The sequence below is a fragment of the Capsicum annuum genome, chromosome 12 (genome assembly GCF_002878395.1).
Source record: "Capsicum annuum cultivar UCD-10X-F1 chromosome 12, UCD10Xv1.1, whole genome shotgun sequence".
Classification (NCBI taxonomy): Eukaryota; Viridiplantae; Streptophyta; class Magnoliopsida; order Solanales; family Solanaceae; genus Capsicum; species Capsicum annuum.
Window position 1 is genome coordinate 16661863 of NC_061122.1, and position 12130 is coordinate 16673992.

Consider the following 12130-nt stretch of genomic DNA (forward strand, 5'->3'; position numbering starts at 1 on the left):
AATTGTGTATCAAAACTGTATAATTTTCGTATAAAATATTTATGTGTATAAGATATGTATAGAAACTGTGTAGAAGGTGTGTAGAAAACGGTATAGAACAAGCCAGTAAACTGAAATGGCTAGAAAGTGGAATTTAAATTCCATGGCCATTTTCATGAAAATAGTTTGATTTGAAGTGTCGTTTCTGTCCTTTCCCCTAATTTCAATTTATTAGTCTTTTCCTTCTTTTCTTTCTTTTAATAGACTAGTGCTATTCGGCCTGTGCTAAGCTCAGACCCAAAATTAACATTGACATTAAAAATTCAACTTGTAATTTTTTTCTCCCTTGCTCTTGATGCATTAAGTTATCGGACTAGCACTTCGACAATTACAAAGTCTATTTATAATACTTTATGCCTGATCTTATTGAATAACATTTTATACTTTATATTATCGTTATTGTTGACACAAAATTACATATTATGATTCAATTTTTCAATATAAATATTGATCCATAAGTTTATATTTTTAAAAAAAAAATCTGTAATTTTAAATTTTACAAAAACGGACTCATGTTTGAAGTGAAAATACTATCATCAAAGAATAGTTAGTTATTACTATTATTAATTTGGGATTTATGACTTCATAAAATTTTATTATTTATTTATAAAAGAAACATGAAAATATATACGTAGTTTATTAATTTGGCAGCTTACAATAATTTGATATGTTGTATATGAACTATGATTTATAACTCATGTAAGATTGTATAAGAGTTCATAAAGCTTTGATACTCCCTTTATCCCAAAATAAGTGTTACTTAGGAATTCAAGACAAAGATTATAAGGGCAAACAACATAAATCCCGATAGTTTGAAGCTTGATTACATAAAATCTCGATATTTTGTATAATAACTAAAAAGTTTGATTTTAAGTCTGTCGAGATACATAATTAGCTTCGGATATATCCAATGAAGATATATTTTTTCCGTTGTAAAGATGCATAATTAGCTTCTAATACACTTTTTTCGATTTTGCATATGTCGAGATACATGATACATCCAACGAAGATACATTTTTTTCTTTGTAAAGATGTATAATTAACTACTCATAATTTTTTTACGATTTTGAAAATGTCGAGATACATAATTAGCTCCTGATACATCAAAAGAAATCGATAATAAGTTGAAATTTTTGTAATTACTTTATAAGAGTGGGAAATTGTATAAATATGATAAGTTAAGGTGTATATTTATATTATTTTTTCTTTTTCCTCAACTAATCCAATTATAAAGGTCCAAATGAAAATGATCATTAAATAATGAATAAATGACAAAAATAATAATGTGTAGACAAAGTAATAGACACGTATAACAATTATATTGCATAAATTTTTTTTGTGAGGACTATCAATCTTATCTTATTCTCTCTTCTATATAATAATAATAATAATAATAATAATAATAATAATAATAATAATAATAATGCATCTTCAAAGAATATTCTATTCATCATATTTTAATTATTGATTTATCAATTTCATGTCTAGTTAGAAAAATAATAAACTCAATTTACTATTTATTATTTATTAAGTTACCTTTTTATTACAAGTTTTTTTAAGAATAAACAATATTTAAAGAACTATGAGTGTCTAGTTGAAAACTATTGCAAACTTTAATTTTGTATTGAAAGTTATTTGAAAATAATTTTTTTGAACTAAAGTGATTGTTAATTTAAATGAAGGGTGTTTTAATTAAAAGATAATCTATATTTATAATCTATAATATATTAAAAGTGTGAAGACCCTTTGAAAAGTGATTTGAACTTTTGTCCTTCATTAAAAGACCCTTCTTTAGACAAATCTGTCTTTTCACTATTTTCTTCAATTTATTATTTAATTATTTTTATTATATTAACTAGACTCAAATATATGGGACTTCTAAAATATATGAGACTTCTAAAATATATGGAAGGAGAATTACTTAATATTTTCCTTTGTAGTGATCAATTGGAAAAATACTCCTAAAATAGGACTCTATTAAGGAAATAATTCTATAAATATTGAGATGCACGTTAAACTATTGAAGAAATCTGTTTACTTATTGGGAAAATATGATTGATGCTCATCTAACTTGATTCGATTGCATGTCTAGATTGATAGATACTTAATTTTCTAACCCTCAACTTCTTCACAGTAGAATTCAACGTGTGTGTATATACATTTCTTCTATGTTTTCATTCAAGTCATTCTTTAGGGTCAAAATATTCGCTCAAAGAAGAATTATTTTCATCAAAACTGAAGTTTTATGATTACTATTGTATTATTCTGTTTTAGTTTACAAGTCGTGGATGAATTTACAGGTGATAGATGAATATCGGTCAACTTTGAGGAAATTTTTTAGGTAAAAATTAAGTTTAATTGTTTTGTTTTATATCTCTATTTTGAAAAAAAAAAATCGTGTAAAGGTAAAGTTTAGTTGTATTATTTTGATATATCTATTATTGTATTATTTGTTATACTTTACAGGTGGTAGATAAGTGTCAAACGGTTTTAAGAAAGTTTTTGTGTAAAGGTTAGATTTAATTATATTGTTTTGATATCTCTATCATCATATTGTTTTGTTGCAGTTTACAGGTGATAAATGAATGTCGATCGACTTTGACAATTTTTTTTATAAAGATTAGGTTTAATTAAATAAATCCTCCAAAAGATATTAATTTAATTATTATATTCATCTTTATTATTTAAACAAACATCATATTTAGTATAACGTTTGAACTCAATAAAATGAGGTACACGCAGAAGGCGCGTACACCTAAACTAGTATATTAAGTGGCAAGAAGAGACTAATTAAAAACATACAAGTGGGAATGATTTTAACAAAAAAGAATAAGGGTAAAAATAAAATTTTAACAAAAAAGACAACCTCATTTACCTTGTGTGATAACATAATTCACTTAACCAAGGAAGTAAAATACCCAAAATATCTTTATGAGGACTACCAAAATTTGAGATGTATAAAGTAAAGTAGCTAAATTGTAATTATAACCTCGATTTCTTGATATAACCAAACTACCATTATACCCTCGAATTTTTGATTTAATATCAAACCTAAAAATCACACCTTCTTTGGAGAAAAACACAGCTACATAAAACTGCATAAATCAACTCTTTCACTTCACAGCAACAGCAGCCAAAGCAAGTCATCTCATGGGAAAAATCGATGATTCAATATAAAGAAGGAAGAACAAGAAGAGTAAAAAAGAGCAAGAAGACAAGCTATCTTAATTATATTATCAGTATTATTGTTGTCAAGAAACATTACTTCTCTAGCAAACGTCTTTAGTTGTTAGTGCCACAAATAATTTGAACTGAAATATAGCGATAAATATGTTAAAATTATTTCTAATAGTAACTAATTATTATTATATCTCGATCTTTTGCTTTTATATCAAACCTACCCACTATATTACACACCTCATCATAAAAAAGCGTCACTATACAAAACTGCAAAAATCACCTCTTTCATTGAAACATCAGCACAAGCAAGTTAGCCATAAGAAAAAATGATGATTCAATACAAAGAAGAAGGAATAAAAAGAATAGAAAAAAAACAAGACGATGAACTATCTAATCGTATTGCCAGTATTAATATTGTCAAGACACGTTGCCTCTCCTACAAACATCGTTAATTGATATTGCCACAAATAGAATTAATATTTCTCAACAGTGACATAATATTTAGGTCGGAAATATATATTTTCGACGCATTAACCTTTTTTCATTCTCTTTCTTTTAATAGTAGTAACTAAATTACCATTATACCCTCAATTTCTTGATATAATCAAATTAATATTATACCCCAAACTTCTTGATATAATATCAAATCTACCCACAAACCGGTCACTCACACGTCCCTTCATAGAAAAAGCGCCCCAATACACAACTGCATAAACCGCCTCTTCCCACTTCACAACAACAGCCGCAGCAACCAGCAATGGGGAAAAGCGATGATTCAATTCAAAGAAGGAAGAACAAGAAAAGTAGAAAGAAGCAAGAGGACAAGCTGTCTAATCGTATTGCCGGCATTATTGCTGCCAAGAAACGTCGCCTTTCTGGTAAACGTCGTTTGTGTGAGGTAAATTTATCATTGTATGAATGGATTTTTTCCTTTGGGGTTGTTGATTTGTTGATTTTCTAATGTGGGGTTTGGTTAAATATGTTGGAATGTTGGTTACTTCGTTCACTTTTACTATTTAAAGAGTATTTTACTATGTTAGCTATATTAATTGATCTATAGTATTAGGTCTTGAGAAATGATTTGGCGAATAAGTAATTGATGTGAGATTGAATAAAGAAAAATAATTGTCGTGAAAATCTAGTTCTGGACAAGTAAAAGTGAACGGAGGGTGTATTTTAACAACTGGTTATGAAAAAGATTCTGAAAGTAATGTGTCTTGAGTAGCTTTTTTTGTTACAGGTGAGGACTTCGAGGAGGAAAGAGGTAGATTTAAGGAAATGGATGTTCTTTATTTGTATGCAAATTAGTATCTGAGGATGTGACTATGCTATATTTTGGTGAAATATGTGGGAATGTTACTCTGTTCGTTCACTTTTATTTGTACACTTATGGACTTTGCAAGCGCTTTAAGAAATAATGCATTGATATAAAATTTTTACCTTAATACCCATATGTATGGTTTTAGGTCTTGGAGAAATTATTTGAAGAATAAGTAATTAATGTTGAGCGTAAAACAGGAAAAAGATAATTGTGTTTTGTTTATACGTTAAAAGTGACAAGTAAAAGTGAAAATCTAGGCAGGTAAAATTACGTGAACGGAGGAGGTATAATGATTTTGCACACCACTCAAGAAACAGTGATTAATATGAGTATTTTACAAAGATAGTCATATTAATTGACGTATAATCTTTTTACAAAGATAGTCATATTAATTGACGTATAATCTTACTTCTTGAGAATGATTTGGATAATACAGCATTAATGTTGAGTTTCAAAAAGGAAAAAAGAAATAATCTTATTCTTGACATGTTAAAAGTCTATTTTTGGATAAGAGTAAATGGAGGGAGTTATATTGACAATAGGTATGAAAAAAAGATTCTGACAGTAGTGTTTCTTGAGTTTTTTGTGAAGTTGTTGAAGCCAAAGATGAGTACTTTGAGTAAGAAAGATGAAGATTTGGGTTTTAGTATATTCTAATGGAGTTTTTATGGAACTGAATATTCTTTATTTGTATGCTAAAGTAGTGTTTTGAGTAGTAGCTTTTTTTTTTTGGTGAAGGAGTTGAAAGTTATGACTTTGAGGAAGAAAGAGGAAGATCTAAGTTTTGGTAAATTCCACCATTATACTCGCAATGATCAGTCATAAAATTGCTATCTCTAATGGAAAGTGTTTGCCTACCTGGTATCTGTTGTGTGAGATGGCAGGTATCGGACACCACAGTTATAAAAAAAAAAAAATATTATATAACGGATAGTATGGTAGGCCACAAATTGAAAGGATTTGCACGTACATTAAATTTTAGAGGACATGCAAAAAGAATAATAGATCTCGTGGTTAACGTTAATGTTAATTAAAAAATCTAGATGCTTAGGATTCAGTAGGAGGAGGGAACCCTTGTGCTAAAGAAGAAAAAAGCAGGAGTTAATGCTTTAGGTACATATATCTAATTCAAAGTAGCATGACCTAATTCAAAAGTTTCATCCAATTGAGCATGTTTGGCATATTTTTTCACAGTACGGGGATCACTATAACTGATGTCGTTGAGTTGGGTATTCTTTATTTGTATGTGGCAGTGTTATCAAAGGCGTGCTTAAGTCCTAAAGGGAGGCGCAAAATGTGTTGAGCGCTTTGCGTCGCTTAATGTGCGCTTCGGTGTCGTCATCAATTTTCTAAGGCATACTTTTCCTTGCCAATAAGCCTCTTTTGAAGAGGCGACACTAAAAAATTGACATTTCATTTTATCGTGATATCTTTCCAATTTCTTTGTTCATATATTTGTCATTCATGCTTATAATTATTAAATTTGGACTAGAACATATATATTTGTATTTTTTTCTCCCTTAGCACTTTGTTTCTTTAAAGCCCACGCTTTATTCGCATTTTGCGCTTAAAGCCCCAATGGACCTTAGAGTTTTTGTGCTTTTTGCTTTTGATAACACTGGTATGCGGAAGTTGTTTTGTTTGTTGTTCTGAACTGAGAACTTTTTGGTGATGTACCTTATGGAAGTGCAGTTGTTTGGTTATTGAATACTCTAATTCTCTTTCTCGCTAACTGTTCATTCATGTAAATTCATGCTCAGTTACCATCAAAGTTACTTTTTCCTGTGAAACTGCTCAAGAAGCAAATGCAGGACTTAGATTGAGCGCATATATATACACAAACGCAAACACACATAGTACATGGTCGCAACCGGCCTAATGGTGCTAATTTATGTGGTGTTAATTTTGCTGATTTTTTCTTACCTTGCCATTAATAGGGAATGTGCTACAGTTTGCCTACACCGGAGGATCCGTTCAATGATAGGCATGGAAAAGTTGATCTTGTGAAAAAGAAGAAAAAGAATAAGAAGCTGAACCAATCGGAAAAGGGCAAGAACCCTGTTAAGAACACTAGTTTATTACAAAATTCTGGCAAATTGGAGGAAGAGCTCCACATGCCTGCTGATCACATGCATGCACCATCTAAGTTCTTAATTCTGTGCTTGAAGAACATTCAAGATGGCCTTCAACAGGATGGAGCTTTCAATGATGGAGAGGACAAGTCTTTCTTCGTCCATACATGGGGAATAGAATTCTGGAAATATTTTACCCGTGGCAAAGATATAATCGGTACAAATCAAGCCCATTCTACAACTGAACAAATTGCTTGGGTTGCAGCAACCGCTGCTGATGCAATGTCAAGAAAGGAGAAAGAAGGTCTATCAATTAGCAACCCTTTCCTGTTATTCCTTGTTCCCTCCCAAGAGAAGGCTGCCCAGGTCTGGTGTAATCTTATCTAAATTTCCAGAGCTTTCATTGTTTGTAATATGTTTAACACAACAACAACTACAAAACCAACATACCCACTGTAATTCTACAAAAGGGTCTAGGGAGGATTGGATGTACACTGGCCTTACCCCGACCTTTGTGGGGGCTGTTTCCAATAGACCATCGGCTCAAAAGAGAAGACACTGAAATGTGGATGCAAGAAAATATGACAGAAAATTAACAAGATATTATGCAAATGAAGCAACAATCAGTAGTATAGATAGGAGAATAAGAAACTAGACGACTATGGAATACATATGTTTGACACAACATTCTGAAACTAGAGTTGTAAGATAAAATTGATCTCTAATGATTGCTAAGTAGATGGAGATATATTCTTAAGGTTGTTGAACTTTTGAGAGCAATTATTTCTTCTGAAAGTCTTTGATTATTGGCTAAAAGGTCCATAGAAAATTTTGTGTTGTGCAGAATTTACTTATGCATCTCATACGTCTTTCTGTAAAATGATTAAGGTTCATTATCTGGAGCAGTCTATCCTTCTCGATGTATGTAATTTTATGTAGATATACACTGTGCTGTAAGTTTACATGTTAAACATTTTATATAGATATCTATGTGTATCCTTCTTTGTCTGGTTGTATCTTAATAAGCATTTCAATTATTCCTTAGGTGCGGAAAATATGCAAGCCTCTGAAAGCTCTTGGAATACATACAGTGAGTCTGCATCCTGGTGCTTCTATAGACCACCAGATTCAAGGGTATAATTTCCTTGTAACTTCTCTGTATTTGAGACTATTAGCTTTTCAAGGTTGATTTATTCATCTATTGCTTGAAAGACGTTCGTTTTTCCAGAACCTCGACTTATTGCTGACTTTCTACTGTTTGTTCTGTTATTAATAAGATGCAGTGGTTATTGTTGTCCATAAACAACTGCATTCATATGCCATTAGCCTCGCTGCAACAACTTCTGGTTCTTTGACTCTACATGTGACGATGTATTTCTACTTGCTTGAGCTGGCCGTGTATTTTATTGGCTTTTAGTGGTTCTTGTTTGACCTGTAAAAGTAACCTACTTTGGCTTCTAAGTTTATCTTCCTTATTGGATTGCCTCGAGTTACAAGTAGTAATAGCGACTTACTGCTTTGGTTCCATGCATGACCTTTTATTCCTATTTGCTTTCTCACATGCTGAGCTTTGTACTTGTGTGCTTTCCAGCCTTCTGTTTTCTTTTGAAGAAATTCTCGATCTTCCTTGTTTTCATATGATTACACCTTTTGTTGACAGCCTGAAGAACTGTGAACCTGAGTTTCTTATATCCACTCCTGGAAGACTTCAAGAGCTCCTCTCATGTGGTGCCATTGAAACTTCTGATGTTTCTTTCCTGGTAATTTTGATTATCTTGCATTTTACTTATTTATTAATATTGTCTTGGGTCTTTTGTCCTTCCCGTCATTGTTTTCGTATTTAGGTAATCATAGGAGTGAAAACTGGAAACTAGATTAATGTGCTCTCTGGTTAACACAAAAACTCTTCCTTGGAAAAAGTTAAAGTTCCTAGCAATTTTCTCATTGTCTTCTGGGTAAGGGAAAAAAAGAGAAACATTTTTTTCACATTGGTAAAGCTTCAAGAGAGCAAAAGGAAATGTAGTAACCAATTGAAACAAGAATATCAGGTAAGTGTCACCTTGTGCAAGAACAACCGACTGGCACATATCGTAAATAGAATGCATCTGGATACAAAGCACAATTTGGAGAAGGTTTCCCTGAAAATAGCGAGATAAGGCATTGGACACGATAGATCTTGAACCACAGACTCTCTCTCCCACCTTTTCCTTGTTTGAATTGTACTATAGCTTCTGTGCTGGTGCAAGAGAAGGAGAAAAAGTGACGAGAGTGAAAAGGGCGATGAACAGGGAAAGTGATGAAGAAAGAAATGGATGTGGTGATGGAAAAACAAATGATTGTAGCTGATGGGACGGAGGCTGGCTTTTGTTAACTGAATATTTGTTTTTTGCATAGAAGGTCTCATTAGGTGGAATAATATTCTCCATGTTTTCATTTTGTGCTGAAAATGTGTAAACATATTTGGTGATTTTACATGCAAACCAAACATGTGCTTCATTAGGAACTTAATGTTCCCCGAGGACTACCGAGGCTTACAGGCTAGTGGTATGTACGGTGACACAGTCTCCATACCATAGGGGCATAGCTTCCACTCCTACCAATCACCCTTCCCTTTCTCCTTTCTAGTTCTCTACATAATTAAACATCGCAAAACAAAAATTTTGTATTGGTCTCTCCCTCCTCTCGTTTGGTTTTATTATTCACTATCTCTGGTAGAGACATTTAGGATTTTATACTTTTGGCAGTTATGCCTCTAGTATCATGTATTATCTCATTTGAATATATAGTCCAGTCAGACTGGTATTTTTAGAACCTATACTGTACTCATTATTATTCATCATATCTGAGATAGAGATGCAAGATGTATATATGGCATTTGCATCACTCGCATTACGTCTACCTTCTGGAGATTGCTCATAGTTGTATTACAGGTCATCGACGGACCTCTTACTGAGGCAGGTTATGCTGATGCGGTTGAATCCATTGCAAAATCTATTTCTGGAAAGCCACAAATTCTGGCTTTCAGTGACTGCTCAAATACTTCCTCCAATTTTCTTTCAAAGAAGAGTTTTGGAGAATCAATCTGTAGAATACCGCTTGATGATCCAACAAATGGTCATAGCATGGCTTTAGATATTTGTGCTTCGAAGTTGTCAAAGGTATGTCTATATCTATCTAACTTAAACCTTGCACTTCATATTTTAGAGTGGAATGCATTAGTTTGTTTAGATATAAGTTGTCGTTTGTTTAATCTTCTAGGTTGCAACCTTCGTCTTATTTTGACTTTTTTTACCATGATCTTTGTTGTGCAAGTTCTCTACTAATGACTTCTAACTTAATAAGAATTCAGAAAGTAGTAACTTTATAGTCCTCTAGCCCATCTAACTTCACAAAACTAGGGAAAAATTGAGTTTTCCCTCTGTTCCCAGAGCTATGTAATTCTAAGGTAGCTGTCTTAGTGACCAAGGGCATATCAGAAACAACCTCTCTACCCCCTGCTCCCCAGGGTAGGGGTAGGTCTGCGTACATCTCACCCTCCCTAGACCCCACGCGTGGGAGTATACTTGGTATGTTGTTGTAGCTGTCTTGGTGAATGACTTGTGATACTGGTTCGCTACGAGTTATATTTGAACCTTAACCAAGAATAGCTGGTAAGATGAATGGGATCAAAAGAAAATCACAGGATAAACGCAAGGACAAAAAGAAGAAAAAGAAGGATAAAAAAAGTAAAATAAAGAGAGGCAAGACTTTGAACAATAAATCATATCTATGAACATGAAATTGTCATCTTGTTTCCTTGTATTTGCCACCAGATAAGCAATACGATCTTTTGGCTTCACAATACAGCAGCTCCTTTTGCCCAAAAAGTAGTCCACTTCCAAGGTGGAAGCAGTTAGATAGACTATTGTAATCTATTTCAGGATCGTGCTTTGCAAACAGAACATAAAATATGCTAATGGATTGGCAAAATAGTAGTATAGGAATTCACCAGTTGTCTATTAAATCTTTCTTATTAGCTTTTAAAGTACGTTAAGTTTGGGCAAATTTTCCTTACTTTTACGTATGTTCTCCTTTTACTGTTTAACTTCTCGTTCATATATAGTCTGATATTTGCCTCCCATTTCATTCCACAGACAAACGGAGCTTGCTGTCCTTGCAGTTGATTTGCCGCAGCTCCATTCTTTGTTCGTCAGTGTAGTTCAAACTCATCACCATTTCAGATCCTCTGTGTCATTCATCTTTATAGAAGGAAGCTCTTTAGTTGTAAGCTTCTTTACACATTCATCCGCATAATTCTTTGTTATAGATGTACTCGAGTTATCTTATGCGGATGGTTCTTCAAAAAGAATGCAATCGTTTTCAATATTGTAAACGTTGTTTTAGCCATGCCCATGAGAGTGGAAATCAATTGTAACCAGGGTGTGTTTTTGGGGGATAGCTTAACTGGATAATTGCAAGAAATGCATATACCTTTACTATTTGATATCTTTTGCTAGTAACTTCTATCATTCCCTCTCCCACAACCCCCCCACACAAAAACAAATTATTCGAGGCCTGAACTTCTACGAAGGAGGTCAGAATTGGTTATCTTTTTATCTTACAAAATTGATTATATTTTGAATAGGGGTGCGCGAAGCGCGAACTCGATTCGTTTATTAACTTGATCTACCGGTCGAACTGGAAATGATGCATCAAACTATTAGGCCAAAACTTTGTTAAAGACGTGTAACCCGATTGATTAATATGCAATCCAAACTCTAATGTAATAAATCAAATTGGATATTGATACTGTGTTGTTTTAGAAGAACTAAAGCTAATGCCTAATGGTAATTTAATAAACATATATTAGCTTTAACACTTTTTCCCAACAGCAAAATAGAAAACGAGAATTTGAGTAGTGTTGGATGGATTGATTATGAGTCCGGAGCTTAAAACGCAAGTTTTTTTAGTCAAAATTTCAAAAGGGCACACCAACAATGAAAAATTCCAAAACGGACAAGGTTGTGTTTACCTTGACCATTAAAAAGTTAACGGTGTTGGTCTAAATGTTAAAGTGTAAGGTAAAATGATGAGTTTACTTTATAAGGTAAAATGGTGGGTTTACCTTATTTATTTCACTGGTGTTAGTCCAAATATTAAAGTGTAAGGTAAAATGGTGAGTTTACCTTATCTATTATCTATATGTAAGGTTCGGCAAAGTGTAAGCTATTACAAGGTAAATAAAGTCGTTAACCTTGTAAGGTAGGATCTCATGTTCACCTTGTAAGATAGGATCTCATGTTCAACTTGTAAGGTCGGATTTCATGTTTACCTTGTAACTTCAAAATTCTCGCTGCTATATAAAGAGAGTGAGGAGAGGTTTATTTCTTGCATCAATTCAAAAAAAATTGTTAAACTTCATAACTTAAAAATTTGTTGAACTTTATTCATTTCTTACTTTAAAATGGATAAGGTAAGAGTAAATTTACATTGGGGTGGTGAAGTTTTGCATGATGGAGATTCAGTGCGATATAGTCGG

At 32.6% G+C, this 12130-nt stretch overlaps 1 protein-coding gene across 1 annotated transcript; it reads left to right on the forward strand.

Moving 5' to 3' along the window:
• Positions 1 to 3698: 3698 nt before the first annotated feature.
• LOC107851313 (DEAD-box ATP-dependent RNA helicase 5) lies at positions 3699 to 11097 on the forward strand. The gene is made up of 6 exons (XM_016696269.2): positions 3699 to 4117; positions 6478 to 6978; positions 7658 to 7746; positions 8273 to 8372; positions 9543 to 9770; positions 10746 to 11097. The coding sequence occupies exons 1-6, from the start codon at positions 3977 to 3979 to the stop codon at positions 10773 to 10775; spliced, it is 1089 nt and encodes a 362-aa protein (XP_016551755.1). The 5' UTR covers positions 3699 to 3976; the 3' UTR covers positions 10776 to 11097.
• The last annotated feature ends 1033 nt before the right edge of the window (positions 11098 to 12130 follow it).